The sequence below is a fragment of the Erinaceus europaeus genome, chromosome 18, assembly GCF_950295315.1.
Source record: "Erinaceus europaeus chromosome 18, mEriEur2.1, whole genome shotgun sequence".
NCBI lineage: Eukaryota > Metazoa > Chordata > Mammalia > Eulipotyphla > Erinaceidae > Erinaceus > Erinaceus europaeus.
In genome coordinates, this window is record NC_080179.1 from 53,174,206 (window position 1) to 53,201,304 (window position 27,099).

Below are 27,099 nucleotides of genomic sequence, written 5' to 3' on the forward strand. Positions count from 1 at the left end.
GAGTGGTGAAAAGGAAGCACAGCCACTTCCTGAGGAAGTAGGCCAGCACCTAATCAGAGGAATGGCTTCTAAAGCATTGCCCCCAAAGGCCCTTGAGGCAAGAGCTCTGTCACATTCATCCTTCCTGGCAATAGTGAGTGCCTGCACACACTTGTGGATGAATGGATGATGGGAAGAGGGCAGGTGCTGTTCAGAAGGCTTGAGTTTGGAAAGGCTGAATGAAGTGCCCTAGTGTTCAGATGACAAATTAACACAGTCAGTAGGTTGGTAACTTTCCTTAAGAAGAGGGAGGAAACCTTAAAGGATGCCACGAAGTTCTGTTACAGAAACTGGTAAAACTGTACAAGGTAAACAAGAGTTTAAAATTGTAAGCTAGGGAGGTTGGGGAATAGTTCAACCAGTAGAGACACCCTTTGTCATGCTTAAGGACCACAATGCTTGGGACATATCTAGAATGGATATATATATATATATATATATATATATATATATATATATATATATATTTATTTATTTATTATTGGGTAGAGACAGAAACAGAGAGGGGACAGGGAACTAGAGAGGGAAAGAGACAGAGAGACACCTTTACTACTTGTGAAGTTTTCCCCCTGCAGGTGGGGACTAAGGGCTTGAACTCTAATCCTTGCACCCTTTAGTGTTTGTGCTTAACCACGTGTACCACTGCTTGGTCCCCTAGAATGAATTTATCAATTCCTGGATGATGGTGGGTGGTGGCAGTAGTAGTAGTAGTAGCAGCAGCTGCTGCTGCAATCAATCCATTGTTGTTTACAGAGGAAGATCCTTTGATCTGAAAGGTATATCTTGGGTTCATCTATGAGATCGTTGTACAGCATTTTCCTTGGCATGATGAGCAAATGGTGCCACTTGTAAACTTGTTGATCCTTAGACTCAGGACTCCGGTGAAAGGCTGGCAATTTTGACCTATGTCTAACCCTTTTGCAAGCTATGTTTAGGTTGCCTTTGGTAGGATACCCTAATTTAGGACCTTGGCTCAACCTGTGCTGGTAACAGAAAGGATATGGCAGCTATAGTGTTGAATATCTTTGGACCTTCCATTTTGCCCACAATGTGAGTGAAAGTGAAAACTGTACAAAAGCAGGTGACTTATGCTACACATTTCCTGTGGTATAGTGTGCAAGTGAGTAATGAGGGTATCAGAATAGAAAGACTATTAGGTACCTCTGGCACAGCCTCTTTGTGCTGGTGTGTGGGGTGAGGTTACCTGACGGATGGCCCCAGGAAAGTCAGCTTGACTCTCAACACTGCTAGTGAGAGTTGGTCAAGCTAAAATAAGACTGTGTCTTCTCCCCCTTCTTGGTATGATTACCCAGATGGGGAACCCACTTCCTTGCTCACCTCTGCAGCTGCAGGCTCTAGGCTGTGCCAGAGCACATAATGATGACTTTGCACAAAGTGCCTGATGGTGATATAACTCCACCCTCCAAGTAGGTTTTTGCTGACATTCAGTGAAATATCCTTCCATCACCTCCCTACCTTGTAAAACAAGCTTCCTGTTTTGAATTTGGTCCAGGCTGAAACCAGCCCTCTTACACCTGTTAACACACTCAGATTCACATTTCCCGTTGCGTATTTGTACAGCTTCTTGTCGCCTAGCCAGGTTTCCCTTCTCAGCTTACAAATCCCAAATCATAACACACGCTCTTGAGCTGGCAAAATAAGGGGAAAGGGAAGTTCACATTTTAGAGCTGTTTGAGTGAAAGCATGGCTTCTGGTTGAATTCACTGTCTTCTCAGAACTCTAACTTTCCTCATCCTTCACAGCAGAATGAAAGTGAGGAAAGGAAATCAGCTGATGCAGGAGCCCGAGTGAGACCTCTGAACCTGCAAACCCAGCCTGCACCATGAATTTGTGTCATCATTCTACACTTTAAGAGTCAAAGCATTGCCAGAGAGCAATGGCTCTCTTTACTCCGTGGAAGCTGTCCTCTCAGAAGCTGGGATTTTTCCTTGTGACTTTTGGCTTTATTTGGGGTATGATGCTTCTGCATTTTACCATCCAGCAGCGAACTCAACCTGAAAGCAGCTCCATGTTGCGAGAGCAGATCTTGGACCTCAGCAAGAGATATATCAAAGCACTGGCAGAAGAAAACAGGAATGTGGTAGATGGGCCATATGCTGGTGTCATGACAGCATACGGTAAGTGTTGTGCTACTGGGCCGTCTGGATTGAGTGTGGCTTTACCTCAGAAGAACCCAGAGGTTTGCCAGACTTGATCTTGTCATGGGTTGAGTATATCCCTAGCCACTTGCTTCATAAGCAGAGAATTGCACACAGAGGGACACTTTTAGAAAGTTGAAAGAATGCCCTTTGGGAGAGTCTGAGCTCTGTGCACATGGACACCTAAGCCCAGGGGCAGTGGGACTGAGTACTTCATGCTCTATTGCTTGTTTGTGCAGTGAGCTCGTCCCCATTTCTGGACTGCATGATCTCATCTGGGAGTGTAGAAAAACATTCTCATTATCTTTCCCTGAACAAAGCTTAATTAAGGCTACTGAGGGGTGAGGTGAGGGTACAAGGGAATGTTCTACAGATGCAAAGAATTCTGAACCAGATGTGTACCTCCCTCAGACCAGTGTGTCAGGTGCTAAAGCTTACATGCTGACTAATCACTTTCTTCTCTCCTTCCTTCCTTCCTTTCTTCCTTCCTATCCTCTCTCCTTCTCTCCTTTACCTCTTTCTTCCTCCTTCCCTCTGTCCTTCCACCATTGCTCATCCCCCCCCCCCCCTTTCTTTCACCAGAGTTCTGGGGATTGAACCTGGAACCTTTGGTACCTCAGGCATGAAAGTATTTTGCATACCAATTACACTATCTCAAGCCTGTAATCTATTTTGAATTGAAATTCTATAAAAATAGTACACATGGAATACTACTTTTTCTTTTCTTCTTTCTCTCTCCCTTTATTTATTTAAAAAATATTTTATTTACTTATTACTGGATAGAGACAGAGAGAAATTGAGAGTGGAGGGGAGATAGATAAGGAGAGAACAGAGAGATACCTGCAGCCCTGCTTCACAACTCATGAAGCTTTCCCCCTACAGGTGAGGACCAGGAGCTTGAGCCTGGGTCCTTGCACACTATAATGTGTGCACTTAACCAGGTGCTTCACTGCCTGGTCCCTTCTTTCTTTCTTTCACTTTATACCAGAGCACTGCTCAGCTCTTAGGGGATGGGGTAAGGCATGAACTTGTGACTTTGGAGCCTGAATCATGAAAGACCTTTTTGCATAACCATTATGCTGTCTCCTCTATCAGCCTATCACTTAACTTTTTCCCAAAGCTATGCTTAATATACAAAAAGTTAGGAGAATTAGGCAGTCAAAAAGAAAGAAAATCACATGTAATCGACTACTATCAGAATTAAATACAGGGTGGTAAAAATAGCTCACCTGGATCATGCTCTTGCTTTGTCATGCACATGACCCAGGTTTGAGCCCCACCCCATCCATTGGAGGAATCCTGGTGCTGTAGTATCTTTTCCTCTCTTCCTGTGTCTCTCTCTCTCTTTTTTGCCTCCAAGGTTATCACTGGGGCTTGGTGCCTGCACTACAAATCCACTGCTCCTGGTGGCCACTTTTTCCATTTTATAGGACAGAAAGAAATTGAGAGGGGAGGGGAAGATAGAGAGGGGGAGAGAAAGACAGACCACCTGCAGACCTGCGTCACTGTTTGTGAAGTGACCCTCCTGCAGGTGGGGAGCCAGGGGCTCAAATTGAGATTCTTGTGCTTTGTACTATGTACTCTTAGCCTGACCCTGCCCTGTGTCTCTCTTTCTATGTGAAAAAGTTGACTTGGAAAGGTTATACCGTTGCAACAGCAATAGCAAAAAAGTAGAATTGATCACAATGCATATTTTAATGTCCCTGATATATCTATACACACACACACATACACACATATATATATGTATATTATATATAAACACTACTTTAAAAAAAAGAAAGGGTAATATTTGTAGGTACTGCCTTCTAATAGGTCTAAATGAAATGCTACCTTTTTACCGAATGGGTTAAAAAGTAAAAAGAAAAAAGACTCCATTTTCAGAGACTGTGTTGAAAAACAACTAGAGTGGTCCAGGAGGTGGTGCAGTGGATAGAGCATTATACGCTCAAGCATAAAGTCCTGAGTTCAATCCCTGGCAGCACATGTACCAGAGTGATGTCTGGTTCCTTCTCTCTCTCCTCCTATGTTTCTCATTAATGGATACATAAAATCTTAAAAAGGAAAAGAAAAGCAACTAGGTAGTTTTTCAGAGGGTTTATTCTTAAATTATTCATTGACTTTGATCTTTTGTGATATTTCCTAAATACTGCTGGTAAAGCACCAAGAAAAGGAAGAAAGAGAGAAAGAAAGAAAGAAAGGGAGGAAAAGAAAGAAAGAAAGAAAGAAAGCTGACAGTTGTTACTGTATAACAGGTAAATGAAACAAGTAAAACAGAAGCTGTTTTCATGTTTCAGACTTAGTGCATTCATTCTATGTTATACCTTTGTGGCGAAATGGAACTAATTTCCTCCTTATGCTTCTCTTAGTCTATCAAATTCATTCTATGGGAAGGAAGAAACCACATGAATGGGAGGCTTGTTGACTTTCATGTTCTCTGCTTGTTCTGTTTGTTGTGTGCTGCTGAAAATCTCCTAGGAAAGCCTTCTTCCCCATTATAAAGAGCAGAGATCTGATCTTAATATTTCAGACTCACAGAATGTGTGTGTGTGTGTGTGTGTGTGTGTGTGTGTGTGTTTAGTTTGAGAGTTACCAAAACCTAAAGTAGTATGTTAGTATATCTGCCATCTTAGGGGCTGGGTGGTGGCACACCTGGTTGAGTGCACAAATTACAATGTGCAAGGACCCAAGTTCAAGTCCCTGGTCCCCACCTGCAGGGGAAAAGCTTTCTTTGCAAGTGGGGAAGCAGTGATGCAGGTGTCTCTCTGTCTCTCTCCCTCTTTTTAAAATTTTATTTTTTATATTTATTTGTTTCTTTTCCTTTTTGTTGCCTTTATTGTTTTTCATTGTTGTTGTAGCTATTGTTGTTGTTATTGATGTTGTTGTTGTTGTATAGGACAGAAAGAAACATAGAGAGGAGGGGAAGACAGAGAGGGGGAGAGAAAGATGGACACCTGCAGACCTGCTTTACCACCTGTGAAGCGACTCTCCTACAGGTGGGGAGCCAGGGGCTCAAACCGGGATCCTTAAGGCGGTCCCTGCACTTTGTGCCACGTGCGCTTAACCCTCTGCACTACTGCTCGACTCCCATCTCTCTCCCTCTTTATCACTCCTATCCCTCTCAATTTCTGGCTGTCTCTATCCAGTAAATACATAAAGATAATTAAAAATAAAAAAAAATTTCTGCCATCTTAGATGCTTATAATCCTAGGACTATGGAGCTTAAAAAAATGTACAAACATTATTTGTTCTAGCTTTCTCTTTTTATAGATTATCCAGAGGAAAGTAATTCTTTTCCTCAAAAACAACTAAGAAGCAACCAAGCAGCTGCCATCAGCAAGTCTCAACCCAAACCGCTATGTTTCTCTTTCATCCAACCAGGTAGACTATCAATCAAAGTGGTCTTGAAGAGCTCAATTTTGGCGCTTTCATGGGGCTGTGCATACTGCTTGAGGCATAGATTCATCATGGGGTGAAGTCCCAGTGAGTCAGGGCTTCTCACTTGGCACCATTGGCATTTTGGGCCAAATACTTCTTGGCTATGGGAGTAAATTTGTGCATATTAGCATGTTTAGCAGTGTTGCTGGGGTTTTGTTTGTTTGTTTTGTTTTTACCCACTAGATGCGAGGAGCAACACCACCCCATCATTGTGACAATCAAACATTTCTTCCTTCCCTTACCTTGGAGAACTACTGCACTAGCAAGCAGATTCTAATAGTTTTATCTCCTGAACATTCTTAAGCTGTCAGTTGGTTTTAATCCTGGTTCTAATCACCAACAACTGGATGTAAGTGTGTGTGTCTGTGTGTGTAACCTGGAGAGTCAGCCAGATGGTGCCATGCCTCCTCCTGCAGAGCCCATGGGACATGTCAGTAGGTAGGGAGGCAGCTCTGGCTGTTGATGTCAGATGGTGATGTTGAAACTGCAGGGCGTCTGTTGCTTCATCTTGACTAGCAGAGTGGGGATGAGGATGCATGGGCCACATGGATTTTTGTTTTTGTTTTTGTTTTTAATTGCCACCAAGGTGATTGATGGAGCTCTGTACCGGCATCACAAATCTATTGTCCCCATTGGCTATTTTTTGTTTGCTTGCTTTTCTTTCATTTTTTGTGCCTTCCACTTTTTCTTTCTATTTTACTTGTTAAGACAGAAATTGAGAGAGAAGGAGAGTATATAAATGGAAAAAGAAAGAGAGAAAACATGTGGCACTGCTTTATTGCTTGTATAGCTTTCTCCTGCTATAGGAGATGGGGATAAGAGTCTTAAACCTTATTTCTTGTGCCATGGGCATGGGCACTCAACCAGGTGGAGCACTGTCTGGCCCCTGGGCCACAGGTTTATAGTGTCTTTTACTGTCAGAAATGCGTCTATACAGAGAGTTGTACCTAGATGTCTTCTCTGTACAAATGAAGAGCTGATACAATAGGGTTGGAATCTGTGTCAAATTTGAGTGAATCCAGCTAATGTACAGAACTAAGCAAAGCAAAGCAACAACACTTCTTTTACCTCCTATCCTGATAAAATCATTGACCATTAGTAGGTATGCTGTGAATGAATCTTTAGTGATTGTGGCAGGTGTTAGGAGAAACACAGTTGCTGGTTTTGAATTCTTGCCCAATTATTCAAATCCATGATTTGAGATCCTAGAGCAGCAGGGACCTACAGGTCAAGTTCAGATGTTTGCCTGCTTTATGTAAACACAGCTTTTTCAATTTTTTATTAGTGATTTAACAGTGATCAACACAATTTTCTATTTAATTTTTTATTTATAAAAAGGAAACATTGACTAAACCATAGGATAAGAGGGGTACAAATTCACACAATCCCCACCACCAGAACTCTATATCCCATCCCCTCCCCTGATAGCTTTCCTGTTCTTTAACCCTCTGGGAGTATGGACCTAAGGTCATTGTGGGATGCAGAAGGTGGAAGGTCTGGCTTCTGTAGTTGCTTCCGGATCAACAAGATTTTAAGATAACAGATGCACAATTCCACAAAGTACTCACCACCAGAGTTCTGTGTAAACATAGTTTTATTGAAACACAACCACTTCATTTTGTTTACAGTTATAATAACAGAGAAACACATAGACATTAATGCTCATTTCATACAATATTTAAAGCATGCTGCTCTATCTCTCTGCAGTCACCATAGTCCATGCATGCATGTGTTTCTTGATCTGTTTCCTACAACTCTGAAAATCTAAGCTGTAATCGGCAAACTAGGGCCTTGGGCCGGATGCTTCTTGTTTAAAAGTGTTTTGGAACCTCCCCATCCCTGATTGTGTGTCCTGCTTTTGTACTACAGTGGGAGAGCTGAGGAGGTACCACAGAGACAGCTAAGACTAAAGCATTTACTATCTGCTTCTCTGCAAAAAAAAAAAAAAAAAGGCCTGCAATCCCTAATCTAGATAGTTTTGAGTCAGTCTTTTTACTTGTAGGCATTGCTCTAGTTTTCCAAGACTCTTTCTGTATGGATTCTCACAAGACATCTGCTTTACAAGGTGAACACCTAAATGCCACATGCCCTTGTTCTGCCTGGGAAATGCTTCTTCTGATGACAGGTTGAGAGTTTAGTGACTGAGAGTGTGGACTCTGAGCCAGCCTGTCTGGCCTTGCAACATGCTGGCTGCCTGTGCTGGTCTTGTTGCTGGAGGACATACACACTTCCCTTTCAGAACAGAGTCTTAGCCCCTCCCTCACTTGGTAGTATGAGAGCTTAAGTTAGAGGCTGCTCTGTAGCTGCTATCTATCTTTAGTTTGACTAGTTCACAAGCAACCCTAAAAGAACTTCCCTTCAGTATCTTCCCTATCCTCACTCACCAACAGGTGATTTGAAGAAAACAGCTGCTGAATTTCTTTGGGGATTTGGCAACTCCAGAGTGGTACTTGGAAGCTATATTTGCACATAGCCTGTATGGCACAATGGAATATTCATTCTCGGGGTCTGGAAGGTGTTTCTGTGTGCTTTTGTGTCAGTCTAATTAGAGGACAGCCTGGAGCCACATCTCCCAGGCCCATGCAGCAGGGCTATGCCTGCCAGTGACTTCTCACAAACTTACGTCATGAAGGGTGTCACTCAACCCTATCAATGCCATTCTTGTTTCTGAGGTGAATTGTTATCTCTCCAATAGCCTGACCCAAATTCTGGTCCCCAGTGATCATTCCTTAACTAACTGACTAGGTGAGATGTGCTTGTGCTCGCTAATTAATGCAAATGTTAACCTGATGATTAGAAATTTCCCTTTGTTAACCCAGAGTGTTTTACCTGCTTGAATGCTCTGCCCTGGGCAGGTCGCTAGTGCAGGTGGAGTAGTTGGCACTGCATGGAGGAGTGTGTTGAACACCCTCCAGCGCAGACACACACACACACCCTCACACACCCTCACACACCCTCACTATCCTGTTTCCATACAGCCTGCTTCCTCCTTGACTTCCAGGTGTATACACCTGCTTTTCTTTATTTCCTTTCATTCTACATCTGCACTTACATGCCTGTCTAATTTTTTATCCTTTACTTTTGTAGGTATTTTTTAAATTTTTTAGTGACTCAACAGTGGTTTCCAAAATTGTAAAAATTTCAGGAGCCTACTTTCACACTGCACATGGTATGTGTAAGTCGCCTCACCCACCATCAGAGTCTCGTGTGCCACCAAACTTGCCCTCCTACTAGGACCACCATAGTTCCCATAGAGTGTGCAGTAGTTTGGCTCTGCCTTTTGCCAGCTCATTTGCTTTATTTTTCTGTATTCCACATGTCTTCCATCCCTTTACTTACTTCACTGATCATAATCACCTCCAGTTTCATCCACCCCCCCCAATTATACATTATTAGCTTTTAAAACTGCAGAATAGCATTACACGGTGCGTCTATGTACATATATACATGTGCATGTCGTGACTTCTTTTTCCAGGCATCTGTTGGTGGACATTTAGGCTGATTCCATATTTTTCTATATTCTTTCTATGAGCTTTGGGGGCCGAGGATGTCTCCTTGCTTGGCTTCTCCCATTGAACCTGGTACTTTTGCAATTATTTGTGCCATTGGTTGTATATATATAATTTTCTTCATGTGACTAGAAAAAGACAAGGTCTCTTTCATGGAGGCTACTTTGTTCTCTTTGGAGAGAAGAGACAATAAATAATGTCAGATACTAAAAAAAATTTCCAGGAAAACCAACATAGAGAAATGTGAAGCAAAACCAAAAAATGAACCACTAGGGTGAGGTCTCAGATATCCTCTCCCAGAAAGTGACCGTAGCCCAAATGATGCCAAGAAACCAATGGGGAAGGTAGAAGGAGGGATGTTGAAGGAATGATTAGCAGGCAAAGACTCATTGTGAGCCAGGCCCTATGGCTTGCATGTGTACTCCAGGGTGAAACAGATTACTGGAACTGCTACAATGAGCAGGCAGCATTGATGAAGATATTGGTGTCTGGGGGGCTGAGCGATGGCGCACCAGGTTAAGTACGCACAGTATGAAGCACAAGAACTATACAAGGATCCTGGTTGGAGCCCCCAGCTCCCCCACCTGTATGTGTGTGTGTGTGAGGGGGGGGGGGTCACTTCACAAGTGTTGAAGCAGATCTGCAGGTATCTCTCTGTCTCTCTCCCTCTCTAATTCCTTCTCCCCTCTCCATTTCTCCCTGTCCTATCCAATAAAAATGAAAAGTGGCCTCTAGAAGCAGTGGATCTGTAGTGCTGGCACCAAGCCCCAGCAATAAACCTGGAGGCAAAAATAAAATAAAACAAATAAAATGATATTGGTGTCTGAGAAAGAGGTAGGATGCATGCAGAGACCTAATAGTCTGTGGTTCTCCACGTGTAAGAGGGAGAGGGAGGTGACAGGATAGAATGAGCCTGGTTTTTTTCCTTTCGTAGGGCCAGCTTTGGTCATTATTATCTTGCCATGCAAGATGGTGGGCAGAGAAAGAAGGAGTGAGGAAATATTTCTGTTGTCTTAATCATGATGCTTACTCCCTCCTTTCCTTCTCTTTTCTAAAAGTGAGACTCAAACCTAACGTCATTCCTCCATTCAGGTAGGGCCCAACCTTCCCTTCATTCCATAACATTGAAACTACCTGTCACACATGTTCATAGGTAGGATGGGGATATAAAACCAGGGTAAGACTTCTGGTTGCTGATCAGATGGCCTGGTGAGGTCCATTTCCATGGCATCAGCATCATTTCCAGTTTTGTTCCTAAAGCAATAGGAGATCCTATGTTGATGCTTCCATAGTGCCTGAGGTAGTTCTGTTGGAGTCCTAGTTAACCTGAGAGCCAGGTATGACTCTCAAATGTGCTTCATTCCTCCTCTCCTATGAAAAAGAAAGAGTAAGTGAAACAAGGCCATATGAGTTTGAAAATGTCACTTGCTGTTAATTTTGTCTCTGTTCCTACAGCTGTGACTGTATTTTATAGGGCTCAGGTGATGTAGGAAGCCACCATCACTGAAACAAAAATTCTCTGCCCATGAGGCAAACAGACTGTTTCTGGAATGAAACTGGTAGGAGGGGGAAAAAAAGAAAAAAAGAGCTAGACTGTTTTGTGTGGCTAGGAAGGCTTTGGTTACTCTACAGTGACATGGTTGGTGTGATTAAAAATGACTTTCAGTTAAAAAAAAAAAACGAGAAAAACTCAGAACCCCAAACAGGCCATTTTTGGGCTTGGGACATTTCTAGAAATCCTGTGGTAGAAGTCTAGGCTGCCCAGTATTTGTTTGAGCTCAGCCAAGTTCACCCACCCAGCCAAGTCAGGAAGTCTAAGAAGAGCTTTGGGAGTGCTTTAGACAAGAGAACAACCAGAATAGAGTGTCTGGGAATTGTTGGAGGCTCATTCATCTATTCCTTTCTTCCACAAGATTTTTTTTTCTTCATTTCTTCATACCACAGCACTGTCTTCTGTCCTGTCATAAAGAAGGGTTGACTGAGGGGCTTTGATGCTCAGGCTCAGAATGGGTATGTTACCTAGTCTAGTTACCACAGTGTCTTCCTCTTTCCAGCTGTGCCATGGTGCTTTATTTCTAATTAGAACCACTGAGTCAAACTGCTTCCCACCGAGGCCACCCTGGAGAACTGTTCACCCTCCTCTTGTTTGTCTTAGCACACTTGGGGTTTGTTCTTCTCTCTACCAGTATTCTTTCCCTCCACAATCATGATGCTTACTAACCTCCTTCCATTCTCTTCTAAAAGTGGGACTCAAACCCAATGTCATTCCTCTATTCAGGTTGGGCCCAACCTTCCCTTCATTCCATAACACTGAGACTACCTGTTACACATATTCATTGTATTGACTTATTTCTCTCCCACACTTAGAATGTAAGTCCTGCCTATATAAGTTCCTCACTGTACCCCAGGATTGATAGCACATAGCCCCAGTCATGAGTGACTAGTCATAAGCTCCAGGACTCTAGCTGCATGACTCAGTGATGGCTGGATCTGATTTGAAAATTGGGGCTCTCTCAATTTCTTTCTGTCCTATCCAATAAAATAAAAAACAAATTAATTTTTAAAAAGGGAAAAAATGGCCACAGGAGTCGTGGATTCATATGAGGCCCACCAATAACCTTGCTGGTAAAAAGGAAAGAAGGAAGGAGGAAAGAAAGAGGAGAAAAATAAAGAAAAGAAAGAAGAAAAGAAAAGAAAATTACTGTCTTGTTTTTAGTGAGAGAGGAAATAAGAGATTCCCATTCCCCAAGGGCTCCTTGTTCAGGAGAATATAGTATATGTTATACTGTTATATGTGACCTTATGGGAATCTTTGTTCTGAAATGTAGTTAGGAGATGTTTATATTGGGCTTACAGAAGACCTTTGTAAGGGGCAATGTGACCATAGGCAAGTTACTGATGTTTTCAAAGCCTGCCTCCACTTTTGTTAAAGAGAGAATGTTTCAATAATATTAATTCATAGAGTTGTTGTAAGGATCACATGTGATAAAACTTCATTAATGCCTGTAGCAGAGTAAAGTTCATTTCTTTTGTTTTAATTTTTTTTTATTTAAGAAAGGATTAATTAACAAAACCATAGGGTAGGAGGGGTACAACTCCACACAATTCCCACCACCCAATCTCCATATCCCACCCCCTCCCCTGATAACTTTCCCATTCTCTATCCCTCTGGGAGCATGGACCCAGGGTCATTGTGGGCTGCAAAAGGTAGAAGGTCTGGATTCTGTAATTGCTTCCTCGCTGAACATGGGCGTTGACTGGTCGGTCCATACTCCCAGTCTGCCTCTCTCTTTCCCTAGTAGGGTGGGTCTCTGGGGAAGCTGAGCTCCAGGACACATTGGTGGGGTCTTCAATCCAGGGAAGCCTGACCGGCATCCTGTTGGCATCTGGAACCTGGTGACTGAAAAGAGAGTTAACATACAAGGCCAAACAAATTGTTGAGCAATCATGGACCCAGAGCTTGGAATAGTGGAGAGGAAGTGTTAGGGAGGTACTCACTGCAAACTCTAGTGTACTTCTGCTTTCAGGTATATATTTTGCAGTAGTTTATGGATACATGTGAACATATGCTCTCTCTCATAGAAACTGGTGTATATCTAGGTTTTGGGACTTTGTTAGAAAGTGAACCACCTGAGATGAAATTAGAGTATACTATGAAAGGAAAGGTCTCACCCGAGTAATGAAGCTGAAGGGTTGTCATTCCACATGTGATGTCTCTGGACACAGTCTGAGGTGAAGCATGTTGAGGTGGCAATTGTTGCGTTGGTTAGGTTGTGATCGGCGGATGCAATATTATTTGATATGGATTGGGAGAGGCATACGGGAAAGTGGGGCCTATCCAAGGGTTCCAGGACTGGGGGAGGTAGGGGCTCTATAGTGGAGATGTGAGGTTCCTGCTGTCTTAGGGTTCAAAAAGACAATTGATAGTTAATGTTATCATCACATTATTTGGTAATTGGGTTAACTTTGAAAAGTCCTTTTGTTATGATTTGCTGTACAGTACCCAGTATCTTGTATATAGCTGTGCTATTGGATGCTTCTGATCTACTTGGTCTACGCTTTTGAGAGAGTCCGCATATCAAATACACAGCCTATATGTTAAAAAGATTCAGTTTGTGTTTTGAAAAACTTTGAGACATACAATTGATTTTCTCCCTCTCATATTAATTAACTAGTGATTTATATGTCTACATTTTACTAGGAGCGCACATAAACACCATTCCCACCACCAAAAGACTGTGACCCATCCCTCCCACCCACTCCCACCCCCCACTAGCCCAGGAAGCTGCATGTCTACCCCTCACCACAGGTTTTTTACTTTGGTGCCCTACTTACAATTTGGTCAGGTCCTGTCTTAGTCAACTTCTGTTGATGAGTGGGATCATCCCATACTCATCTTTATCTTTCTGACTTAGCTCACTTAACATAATTCCTTCTAGCTCTGTCCAAGATGGGTCAGAGAAGGTAGATTCATTGTTCTTGATAGCTGTATAGTATTCCATTGTGTATATATACCACAGCTTTCTCAGCCACTCATCTGGTGTTGGGCACCTGGGTTGCTTCCAGGTTTTAGCTATTATGAATTGTGCTGCTATGAACATAGGAGTACACACCTCTTTTTGGTTGGGTGTTATAGAGTCCTTGGGGTATAAACCCAGGAGAGGAATTACTGGATCATATGGAAGGTCCATGTCTAGCCTTGTGAGAGTTTTCCAGACTGCGCTCCACAGAGGCTGTACCAATTTACATTCCCAGCAGCAATGTAAAAGGGTTCCTCTGTCCCCACAACCTCTCCAGCATTTGTTGCTGCTGTCCTTTGTGATGTATGCCATTCTTTTTTTTTCCTAAATATTTATTTTATTTATTTATTCCCTTCTGTTGCCCTTGTTGTTTTATTGTTGTAGTTATTATTGTTGTTGTCGTTGTTGGATAGGACAGAGAGAAATGGAGAGAGGAGGAGAAGACAGAGAGGAGGAGAGAAAGATAGACACCTGCAGACCTGCTTCACCGCTTGTGAAGCGACTCCCCTGCAGGTGGGGAGCCGGGGTTCGAACTGGGATCCTTATGCGGGTCCTTGTGCTTTGCGCCACCTGCGCTTAACCCGCTGTGCTACAGCCCGACTCCCAATGTATGCCATTCTTACAGGAGTGAGGTGGTATCTTAGTGTTGTCTTAATTTGCATTTCTCTGACAATCAGTGACCTAGAGCAGTTTTTCATATGTTTGTTAGCCTTTTGGGTCTCCTCTGTAGTGAATGTTTTGTTCATATCCTCTGCCCATTTTTGGATGGGGTCATTTGCTTTTTTGGTGCTAAGTTTGCTAAGTTTATTTATTTATTTTCCCTTTTGTTGTCCTTGTTTTTTATTGTTGTTGTAGTTACTGTTGTTGTTATTGATATTGTCATTGTTGGATAGGACAGAGAGAAATGGAGAGAGGAGGGGAAGACAGAGAGCGGGAGAGAAAGATAGACACCTGCAGACCTCCTTCACCACATATGAAGCAACTCCCCTGCAGGTAGGGAGCCGGGGGCTCGAACTGGGAACCTTATGCCGGTCCTTGCGCTTTTCGTCATGTGTGCTTAGCCCACTGCGCTACCACCTGACTCCCAGGTTGCTTTCTTTTTGTAAGTACTTCTGCTTTAGCCATCTGTATTATACAAGTGAGCAAAACTATCCAGTAGTTTACCTTGTATTTTACTTAGTATAATCATTTCCAGTTCCATCCATTTTATTCCAAATATTACAATCTTATCCTTTAAAACTACAGTGTAGTATTCCATAAAATGTATATCCCATAAATTCTTTGTCTAGTCATCTCTAGTTGGGCATTTAAGTTGGTTCCATATTTTGACTATTGTAAATAGTGCCACTATGAATATAAGGTGCATGTGTTCTCAGAACTTTGTGTCCTTTGGCTGTGCGCCTAGGAGCGGTGTTGCTGATCACAAGGCTTTTTCCTTCTCATTTAAGGACTGTCTGCATTGTTTTCCATAGGGGCTATCCCCAGATAATTTTTTATTTTTCAGGCTGTTTTTACTGCATATAGATAGGTGTATGTTATACTTGTTTTTTAAATGGAATATTTTGCATATAATATTTAAACTGATTTTTACTGTAGTTTCTCTTGTCACTGAGTATTTATACTGGCCACATATTATCCCTCTTCATCCAGTATTTATTGAGCTTCTGAGAGTAATATATGATGATAATAAATAGATGTGACAAGACAGGCCTGCACTTTGCCCTCCCTGATTTTCCATTCTGTTCATTTATTCCATCTCACCAATGGGTGAGCTTAGTAAAATTTATCTTTTTGTTCAATGCTTGGGAATTTTACAGGTCTTTTCTCTTGCTAACACTATCATTCTTTTGTAAGTAACTTTGTGTTCAATTTTCTTATACATGATACCTGTTCATTTTTATAACTGTATTATCTTTCTTTGGAAAGGTCACTTTAAAATTGATTTAAAAATATACCTGATGAAACCTGGCTGTGAGTGGTATGAGAGTTTGGGGTTAATTTTTTTTTTCATTAGCACCTTCCTTTCTCATTAGCACCCTGTCATTGCTGGCTTCTCAGCAGAGTAGAGGCACTCTACTCTTTTCAGGCTTTGTCTCTTAAGGAAGCTATGGTGATTTGTACTAGGAGCAAGCACAGATGTAGATTATTTTTGGCAATTCAGCTTTTTTTTTTGCCCTTGTTTTTTCGTTGTGGTGGTTATTATTATTGTTTGTTATTGATGTGTTTGGATAGGACAAAGAAAAATCGAGAGAGGAGGGGAGTCAGAGAGGGGGAGAGAAAGACAGACACCTGTAGACCTACTTTACCGCCTGTGAAGTGACCCCCCCCTGCAGGTGGGGAGTCCGGGCTCGAACTGGGATCCTTATGCCAGTGCTTGCGCTTTGTGCCAAGTGCACTTAATGCACTGCATTACTGCCCAGCCCTCAGTAGCTCAGCTTTAAGTCCTTGCTTATTGTACATTGGCTCCATGCCATCCAATTGTGGTGGCTGAACTAGAAACATAGTCCTTATCTGTTTTGTGTCCAGAATCTTTGAGTTGAATGATTTGCTGATTTCTGTTGAATCCCTTGAGGATGGGACCTGAGAATTGACACCATAAGTGAGCCACAGAACCACTGCTTCTGAATTGTGTTCCAAGGGAATGAATGGGATTGAGACCTCCAATATTGATTGACTTTATGATCTGAGCAATCAGGGCTTCATACTCTTCTCCAGTCCCACAGCTTTAGTTTCTAGACTTAGCGACCATTTTCTGCAAGCAGGACCCTCATCTACTGAGAGCTCATCTCTTTGGATTTCAAAGTATGGAAGGAAATGATACTGGAAATGATATCTCCTTAGTTTTCCTGCTCCCAAGTTGTGATAGCATCTTCCAATATCTTCTTCTCTCTTAATACTTTATTTTTTTCAAAATTAAAAAAATTGTTTATTTGATAGGATAGAGAGAAATTGAGAGGGGAAACGACATAGTGGGAGAGAGACAGAAAAACCTGTAAGCACTGCTTCACTGATTCAGCACTCATGAAGCATTCCCCCTGCAGATAGGGATTGGGAGCTTTGAACCTGAGTCCTAGTGTGTGGTAACAGGTACTCCACCATCCCATTCCTGCACCCTTTTACTCCCTAGTGTCTTGACTTCCAGGAAGAAAAATCTTAGAGAAGCTGCCAGACTACTTTTCATTTGTCAGTTTTCCCCTTTGTGAAGAACTTTTTCTGGGGTTGGGGTATCAGATGGTGCATCCAGTGGAGTGCACAGGTGTGAGGACCTGATCCCTTGCGGCCACCTGCATGGGGGAGGAGCTTCACAAGCAGTGGGGCAGTGCTATAGTGTCTCTTCTGCTCTGTTTCTTTCTGTCTCTCACCCTCTATCAAAAAAAAGAAAAAGAAAAAAGGTAGCTGCTTGGAGTGGTGGAATCATGCAGGCACCAAATTCTAGTGATAAATGACCCCGGTGGGGAAAAACAAAAAACAAACAAAAACCTCTTGGTATGATATTAACTAAAATCTACTTTCCCCAGAAGGATATTAAAATATTTTCAGTAGTGTTGCAATCATCTTTATCATGTACAGTTTTGAGGTTTAAGAATACAGAATTGCAGTGGTAGTGTTGGGGTTATATTTTAATTACTGTGCCTTTGAATGAAAACCATACAAAAATTTCAAAAGCCTGTTGGTAGCTGAAAATTATAATTCTACAGAGGACTGTTTCACTGGTCTAATAACTGTGCTGCACACGGATAAATATAAAAGCATCACACTGGAATTTGGAGGAATATTTTCACTCTCATTTCCTTACTAAACTCTTTTAAACTATTCTAAGGTATATGGTCATATTGGATAAATAGGTTATCATTAGTACTAAAACAGGAACAACAACAACAAAAACCTCTGTTATTAGTAAGAAAAATCTCAATAAATCTCATTTTTATAGATCTAAATGTGAAATATAGGTGTGAGATATAATTTTCTCACCTAGAAAGGCATGGACATATAGGTTTACTTGTGGGAAGACTGTCGTTAGTCATTTCTTTTGCTTGGCTAATTCATTTATTCATCCATTTGTGTAACCTAAGTATTTACTACAGTAGAAATGTTGCTAGTAATCTGTTACTTCGTTAGGATGCAAAGAGGACCTTGGCATCATCTTCATCCTTCTCTGTTTTATTAAAAGCACCTTTTCTCTTATATGGGACTACTTTTAGATACTAGCTGAAACATCTGCTGTGCTGAAAATGAACTTTTTCCTTCTCATGTCAGGAGAAGAAAACATTCCTACCCAGGTGAAGTGCTTGGAGACAAAGTTTTTAATAACTTTGTATCCTATTTTAAGACAGGAGGTGTGTAAAATAAGGTTCCTTCCTCCCTCCCTCCCTCCCTTCCTTCCTTCCTTCCTCCCTCCCTCCCTCCCTCCCTCCCTTCCTTCCTTCCTTCTTCCCTCCCTCCCTCCCTCTTTTCCTTCCTTCCTCCCTTTCTTCTCCCTCCCTCTCTCCCTTCTTTCCTCCTTCCCTTCCTTCTTCCCTCCCTTATTTCCTTCCTTCCTCCCTTCTTCCCTTTCTTCTTTCTTCCCTTCTTCCCTTCCTTCCTTCCTTCCTTCCTCCCTCCCTCCCTCCCTTTCTTCTTTCCTCCCTGCCTTCTTCCCTTCCTTGCTTCCTCCCTCTCTTTCTTCTTTCCTCCCTTTCTCCCTCCCTTCCTTCCTCTCTTTCTTCTTTCCTCCCTTCCTCTCTCCCTTCCTTCTTCCCTCCTTTCTTCTTTCCTCCCTCCCTTCCTCCCTTTCTTTCTTCTTTCCTCCCTGTCTCCCTCCCTCCCTTCCTCCCTTTCTCCCTCCTTTCCTCCCTCCCTCCCTTCCTTCTTTTCATATTGGAGTTGCTTCTAGCAGTAGTGGCATAGATGAGTCTTCTTGAAGATGATCTAAGAAGGAAGCCTGGCAAAAAAAAAAAAAAAAAAAAAAAGCTCCAAGCTGTTCCCCAAGAAGTATGTTTAGAAGCAATGGGTCATAGCTGCTTGTTCGCCACCAGCTCCATAGTGGTTCTTTATTTGTAAAGACGTATTTATTATCTTAAAAAGTGAGAGAGAAGAGATTAACGAAGGCAGAGAGAAAGAACCAGAGCACTGCTCAACTCTGGCATATGTTGGTGCCAGGGACTGAACCTGCTGCCAGCCTCTGGCACCTCAGACTTGCAAACTGGTGCTCTGGCAGTCTAAGTAAGCTATTTCCTATTCCCCCTCTTGTTTCTTGAGGGATGGTTTCACATGGTAGATAAGAGCCATAAAGACTAGAGTCAGGCTGTCTGGATTTGACCTCTGCCTCTGCATTCACCTAAGGGTCTTTCTTAATCTTTCTTTGTGGATTACTCATCTGTAAAATGGGTGGGAAAGACAGCATGTTCATCACATTGTCCTGATAGAATTAAATGACTTACTTCATGCAAACTACCTCGGGAAGCAGCTAATACATAGAAATAGCTGTTTAACAGTGGTGATGATAGAATAGCAGCACCATTGGGTAATGGTTGTGATGGTGAATATCAACACCCATCCTCCCTCTCGTGAATTATCTCATTACTATGTCATAGCGTTACAAAAGGTTGATCTCTTGACAGGTGGAATCAGCAATAGATAGTAATTTGCACTTCTTGGTGGGAGCTGTATTTTAAGAATTAAGGATAATTACCCTTTTAAAAAATTGGGGGCTGGGTGGTGGCACATCTGGTTGAGCACACATAAGGTGCAGTGCCCCACGTTTGAGCCCCGGGTCTCCAAAGGGGGAAAGCTTTGCTAGTGGTGAAGCAGGAGCTGCAGGTGTCTCTCTCCCTATCTCCCCTTCCTTCTTGATTTCTGGCTATCTCTATCCAATCATTAATAAAGATAATAAAAATTTAAAAAACTATTTTGTTAGTGACTTAATAATGATGAACAGTAATATAACCAAGATATAGTTTCATACAGGTCCCACTACCGTAGTTCCATGCCCCATCCCATCCATTGGAAATTTCCCTATTGTTTATCCCTCTGGGAGTATGGACCAAAATTCTTTATGGGGTGCAGAAAGTGGGAGTTCTGGCTTTTGTAATTGCTTCTTGCTGGACATGGACCTTAATGCTACTGTCCCAACTTTGAATCCACTAGTGATTATCAACAATAACTTTGGCTTCCTTCTTTTTTTCTCATAAAACTCAGAAGGGAGGAAGGGTGAGGAATTAGGCCAGGTCTTCACTACCTTACAGAAGGTATCCCAACTTAAGTGTGTGTAGGCACTCCTGAACCAGCAGCCTTTTCTGTTGCCCTGACTTGCTGCTAAAGCCCGGGCATCTCACCCCCCGCCCCCCACTCCCTGCTGCAATGTGTTTGCTAGAGTCCAGGACCCCTGGTCTCCCCATGAAGACTTTCGCACCCCCAGCCCCTCCATGACCCCCCCCCCTTCCTTGAAGCCCTGCATCTTTCTAGTCAGGCTTTCATAAATTATTTTAATTGTATTTATTGGATAGAGACAGCCAGAAATCCAGAGTGATGGTGGGGGGGAAGACAGGGAGACACCTGCAGCACTGCTTTACCACTCACAAAGCTTTCCCCCTACAGGTAGGGACTGGAAGCTCAAACTCAGGTCCTTGTGTATGGTAACATGAGCACTCACCCAGGTACACCACCACCCAGCCCCTCAATAATAACTTTGAGTCAGATACTTGGTTAGATAGTTATCTTGCCTTTAAGTGATGCCACAAAAGATTACTAACCCTCCAGTGCCCATCAGCATAGCCCAGCCTTCTGTCAGCTCCCATAGGGAAGAAGACTGATCTGTCTGGTTGTATATCCCATTGTATGTGTGGCAGTGTTTCTAGTGGTGCCTCCATGAATGAAAATCACACTTGATGCCACCAGATCAGTGACTGACTTCTCATGCTGCATTTTCCCATCCCATAACCCCTCCATCACATTTCTTTCTTAATATCAGTTCTTTCTTAACATGACTCCACAGAAGGGTAATAGGGAAGCCAGTTTGACAGAATGTGCCTAGTGCATTGGCTCTGAGTTACAGGTCTGTCTCTCCTTTTCTCCACTCCTTCTCCCATACCCCTATGTTGGCAGTGTTTGGTGACATTTTCAGTTTTCACAATGTATGTGTTTGGGGGTGTGGACTGTCGCTATTGTTTAGATGTCAGAAGTGCTTCTAAACACACTATAACTCAGAATAGCCCTCTCAAAAAAAGAATCACCTGATCCAAAGTGTCAACAGTATTAAAACTGAGAAATCCTCAGTTACCCCACAATATAGGACTAGGACTTCTATGTCTGACTCAGTGCAGATGCTGCTACCAGCAGTAAATAACATTTTGATATGTCGGTCATCTTAGGTGGTGATGCAGTCTCTAGGTGAAGAGGCTTGAGCTGGCTGAGATGGATATGCAGTATCAGAGGAGTGATTTCTTTGAAATGACAATGAACTTGACTCAGAACTTATTTCAGAACCTTCCTGTACTTTGAAATAGGCATTCTGTCTATGGCCATACCAGCCTGAACATGCCCAATCTTATCTGAAATTGACGTTCTATGCATCACTAACCAGTGTCCTTTAAGGAGAAGAAATTTCATGGAGTACTTTGGTGAGACAGTTATATAGTGAAGCAATAAGGAATGTCCTTTATCAACCTTGAAAGTGGGAAAAAAATTTGTCATTTATTGCCAGATTTGCATTGCTTGACAGTGATTTGTTTCATAATCTCTGGGCCACTTGAAGATAGCCTTTATCATCGTTAACATAAGATTTGTTAAGGAAGGTCATTGAGCAGTTTCTTTGCTTATTTGTTTTTCCATCTCTACTATCACTGAATGCAGTGATATAGGTTTGTTGTTTGTTTCTATAGGTTTGTTGTTTGTTTCTATAGGTTTGTTGTTGTCACAAGGGTACTCTTCCATATTTTCTCAAGATAGGTGTCATTACATTTCACCCTCAGCCAAACCACCATCTTGTTCAACTCTGAGCAGTATATATATAATTTCATGAGAAATGCCCGTCATAAGTGCAGGCATATATGGTGCCAGGGATTGAATTTAGGACTTCCTGCATAGAGAAGTCCAGAGTCCTATAAGTGTGCTACCTTTTGGGCCACATTTGTGAAGCATTTGTTTTTGTTCCACTTTCTATCGGAGGTGGGGGGGGGCACAAACATGTGGGTACTTGAGATAAATATGCAATGTAAATTTTTCTTTTACAGATCTGAAGAAAACACTTGCTGTATTGTTGGATAATATTTTGCAACGCATTGGCAAGTTAGAATCAAAGGTAGACAATCTTGTAATCAATGGCACAGGAACAAATTCGACCAACTCCACTACAGCTGTTCCTAGCTTGGTAGCACTTGAGAGAATTAATGTGGCAGGTAAGAATGACAGTTCTGTCTTCTAATAGTCAACTCTTGCTTTGAATTAAGAAATCATAAAGGAGCATGTGCTTCTTCTTTGTACACTGTAAATCACCTCAACTTGGTATGTAGCCTTTATAATGATACCTTTTATTTTTATTTTTCAGTAAGAGGTGTTAAAACACTTTCAAGTCTCATGATGATGTGTAATATCTGGTGGCTTCTATGACATATTTCACATAATGAATTCTTGGAACTTGCTATTAATGAGAAGATTCATAGTTTGAGTAAATGAATGTTATCTGAGAAGCTCGTGTCAGTTTGAGTTCCTTCCTCCTCACTGTGTTCATCAGATAGTTTCACAAATCTGTTATGTATAATGGATACTTTTTTTCCTCTTGTTAAAGAAGCAGCCGCCTCCTATGTCTATCTGGAGAAACAGAAATTCTGGAAATGGCATAGGCTACCTAACTAAAGGGCTCCTAGTTGATTATCCCTTGATAATTTTATAGCCAATCCTGACATATACTATGAAATTCCCACTGGAATCTATTTGTCTGACTCCTCATTGAAACTGGTATCTTGAATCTCCACAACTCATATCCAACTAGTCATTGTGCTGTGGAGTTGGCCTCAGGGTCTTTATGGTTAATCCAGGACTTGTTCATGTTAGGATACCCACTGCTGTTTCCTAGGGACTCCAAACAAAGCAAAGAGTTTGAGGATTAGGTACTTTGGGTCAGTGGTTGTGAAAGAACTAACTATACGCCTCATGGGTAGTATCTAAACTCTAATTAATGGCTTTTTTTCCCAAAAAATAGCTGGGTTGCTTTCAAATTTTTAAAAGCTTAGTTCAGTACACTTTCTTGCTCCTTCTTATAAAAATTGCAAACTGAAGTAGGATTATTCTTTTCCCACCTCCTAGTGTCAAAACATTTAATTGTTTCATATTATGCAAGCTTCTGTATTGCCTTATGTTCTTTGCCCTTTAGCAGATTTTCAATTGCAAAATGTATTTCTAATAATCCTAAGTATCCATCCAAACAAAGGTATTAAAAATAACTTTTAATTACAACACAGAGGCAGTGTCATCTAGGCCATAAATCCTGTCTTCCCTACAGTCTCCAACAGCTTCTGTAATTAGACAAGAAAACCTCCCACTGTGTTGAGCTATTGGTTTTTTGGGTTTGTGTTTTTTTTTAATAAATGGGACCCATGCCTGTCCTGTCTCTATTCCCCAACCTCCATCCCTGCCAGAAAATGCTGTTGATAAGGTCCTATCAGATTTTTGTTACAGTTCTACAATATCATATCCAGAGTTAGAAGGGGGTGTTCTGCCTTTAGCTTGGCAGCCTCTCACTGTCTCTTGTCCTGTAGGCCTGCATCTGCTGTCATTCCCTCTTTGTGTGCCAGGTTCACAGGGGGACTTCCCCACCCAGGCTCTAAGCCCCAGAGTATAAAACTATGGTTAGATCATCAAGAATAAAATGGGTGGTGTTGGTGGTTGGTCCTTTCCCATGTAATCTCACTCTATTAGTTACTGAGTAGTTTGTAACTGTTAAACACATTCTTGGGGCCTGGGCATGGTACACCTGGTTGAGTGCACATGTTACAGTGCACCTAGGTCCCCACCTGCAAGGGAAAAGCTTCTCGAGTGGTGAAGTAGTGCTGCAGTTGTCTTTCTGTCTCTCTCCCTCTCTACCACTCTTTTCCCTCTCAGTTTCTGGCTGTGTCTATCCAATAACTAAATAAAGATAATGTAAAAATTTTAAAAACACACACACACATTCTCTAAGCCACTGACTGGTAGGACCCCCTTAGATTGTGTCAGTGATACAGTGTTTTTGTTTTTTGTTGTTAGTTTTTGTTATTGATGATGCTGTTTAAAATAAACCTCACTTTTGCTCCTTTGGACCTTTTGGATATCCACAACTTGTACCTTGAATATCCATAGCTCACATCTAACTAACTAGTCACTGTTGTGCTGTGGAGTTGGCTTTTGGGTCTTTGTGGTTAATCCAGAATTTGTGAGATACATACTCAATATTTTTCCAAATGTTGGTTGACCAACATTAGGATGGTAATGCTCATGCATAAAATAGCACTAACTGTGGTCATTATGAGTGGGTGGGCATGTCTGTGCAAAGTTTCTCACAGGAAGGCCACATTTGAAAGATTTTCAGGGCTGAGGGATAGGGAGATAGCTCCGTGTGTAAGAACACAAGATGTGCGTGACTGAAGCGTTTGAGAGGTCCCTGGCTCAAACCCCTGTACCACCATAAACTAGAGCTCAGTAGTGCTCTGGTCTCTCTTTCATAAAAATAAGGGGGGGGGAGATTTTCAGGACTAGGGTATAGGGGCTCTTGGAGGAGGTATAGACCTGAAATGGATTGTGACCAAGAAAGAAACTTGGAATTAAAAAGAACCATCTGGTGATACCAGTTACTGTACCTCCCCTTAGAAACACATGATTACACTTAATCTCTCAGTATCTCTGAGAAGTAAATAGGTTCACAGAGTTTACTGAATTCTAGGTATTTAGGAAAGCCCAGTTTTTATTACTAGAATGCCCCAAATTCAACTTAAAACACCATAGTTACCACATTGAAGAGATGCCATTTGCTTTATCCTGTTTCCATTTGTAAATCTTGTTTCCACTTGTGTATCATTGGAAACTGATGAGCACCACCCCACCCTCAGAAGTGTTGCTATATCCTTAGAGGACCCTAGAGAACTGATAGTTTCCTAAATATTTCTCTAACATTTCCTAAATACTAGTCTAATAAGGAAGTTCTATATGTCTAAGTATTGGTTTTTACAACTGAACTATAAAACAAACAGGAAAACTGTGTGTATGTGAATATTCATTCCTCCTTAAAGTGTGTTGGGCACATTTGATGCAAGATATAATTTATAAAAAGTTTGGTTTTTTTTTGCCATGTGTCAAAAACTTACCAGGGTGGTGAAAAGGACAAGAACTTTTGTTCATATTTCTCTTTCTTCAGCAACCCACCCATTAATTTTATATATATATATATATATATATATATATATTTTCCCTTTTGTTGCCGTTGGTTTTTTTTTTTTAATTGTTGTTATAGTTATTGTTGTTGTTATTGATGTCGTCGTTGTAGGATAGGACAGAGAGAAATGGAGAGAGATGGGAAAGACAAAGGAGGGAGAGAAAGATAGACACATGCAGACCTGCTTCACCACCTGTGAAGTGATGCCCCTGCAGGTGGGGAGCCAGGGGCTCGAACCTGGATCCTTATGCCGGTCCTTGCGCTTTGCTGCGCTTAACCTGCTGCGCTACCGCCTGACTCCCACTTTTTTTTTTAACCCTGTCTCTTAACCATGGCCTTGACTGTGGTCCTCACAGCCCTCAGTCATAGCAGGAAAGGTCCTTGAGCTATGAAAGACTTCATTTTTATAGGTTTCCAGCTCTAGTCGAGTGAAGTTTTTCTTTCTCCTTTCTGCATGAAGATGTGGTAATTGCTCAGAAATGTTCTCCCTGGTGTGTCTTTACTGCTTATTCTGCTGCCTTATTGCTCACTGATGTTTCTGATTGCTTACTGTTGTGTCTTATTGCTTGCTGATATATATATATTGGTTGGCTATAAACTGCCTCTAAATTTGGTACAATCACAGTTGAAAAAGGGTTGGTTCCCTGAGTATATTTTTTTTATAGGGACATATGCTTTTGGGTCTATGTGTATGTGTGCCTATGTATGTATGAACCCATTCACTCTCTATTTAGCTCTGTTCTCTGTGTGTGTTTTAATTCAAAATGGCTTTTCTTTTCTTTCTTTTTTTAATTATAACATCTTTTAATATAGTTCCATTATTTTCTTTCTTTTTTAAATTTCTTTATTGGGGAATTAATGTTTTACATTCAATAGTAAATACAATAGTTTGTACATGCATAACATTTCCCAGTTTTCCATATAACAATACAAACCCCACTAGGTCCTCTGCCATCCTTCTTGGACCTGTATTCTCCCCCATCCACCCACCCCAGAGTCTTTTACTTTGGTGCAATATGCCAATTCCAGTCCAGGTTCTACTTGTGTTTTCTCTTCTGTGGTATATATACAAAATGGCTTTTCTTTCTAAATTTATCATTCTTGTTTCTTTTTTCTATGTGAAAATAAGTGTTCCTCAAGAGAAATTCATTTGAATATGAACATTATTAAAACCAGGAATAAAATTTAACTGCATTTGAGCTCTGCTTAGTTTGTTTAAAAAGGTGAATCAAAGAAATGAAAAAAAAATTAGAATCTCTATCCTTCAACCAATAACATAGTAAATTATTCCTCTAGACTTATTACTTGAAAGGACTTGAGTTACCCTTTGTCAAAATTATTGACTTTCAGAATGATTAAAAAAAAAAGTTCTGTTATTCTCTAGTTTTATGATCTTATATCATCAATAGGAGTAAGTAATGTTGGTTGCTACATACTACCAACTTGGCAAAAGTATGAACAGGTTGTACTAATAAAAACATTTGTCATCTGAGTATCTATTAAGTTTGTTTGCTCATCCTGTCTTACTCAAAGCCTTCTTGTAGGAGACACTCAGTAAGTATCGACACATGGATTGGATTATACTGGAGGAAACACCACTTGGCTTCACTGTTGCCAGGAGTTTCTACTTATGGTTTCTTCTCTGTGGATTTACTTGGAAGTGAGGTTTACTATCTTATTTCCTTTTCTTAGACCACAGCAGAACTGAGCTAAGAAATAGAACTTTGTTGGTCATGATTAAGCTTCCCATAGGTGATTCTGTGCTCCACCATCATAGAGTGTGATGGTTTTAACTCTCAACTATAGTATTTTACAGGATAGAGACATTGCACAACTTTCTATGTGTAAGGGGAGCTGTGCTGGTGGTGGTGGTGGTGGTGTGTGTGTGTGTATATTTATACTCTAAAGAACCAGTTATTTACAACACAGGTGAATAACTGACTAGTGTTGTTATTGGTTTTCTGGAAGCCAGAAGGTGATCATAGCATTCCCTCTGTATTGTGATCATTTACTAAAACAAGAATAGTGGGAAGCACAATTGCAAAATCAACTAC

The 27,099-nt window shown here is 41.4% G+C and overlaps 1 protein-coding gene across 5 annotated transcripts in view; it reads left to right on the top strand.

Moving 5' to 3' along the window:
* Positions 1–27,099, top strand: part of MGAT5 (alpha-1,6-mannosylglycoprotein 6-beta-N-acetylglucosaminyltransferase) — a 361,514-nt gene that overhangs the window by 137,313 nt on the left and 197,102 nt on the right. For 3 of the 5 annotated variants that reach the window (XM_060178023.1, XM_060178026.1, XM_060178025.1), the window contains 2 exons: positions 1,803–2,177; positions 21,876–22,040. In XM_060178023.1, coding sequence (XP_060034006.1) covers positions 1,937–2,177; positions 21,876–22,040 — 406 coding nt within the window. In that variant the 5' untranslated portion in view covers positions 1,803–1,936. The remainder of the gene's footprint in view (positions 1–1,802; positions 2,178–21,875; positions 22,041–27,099) is intronic. The other 2 variants (XM_060178024.1, XM_060178027.1) reach the window with 2 other exon arrangements.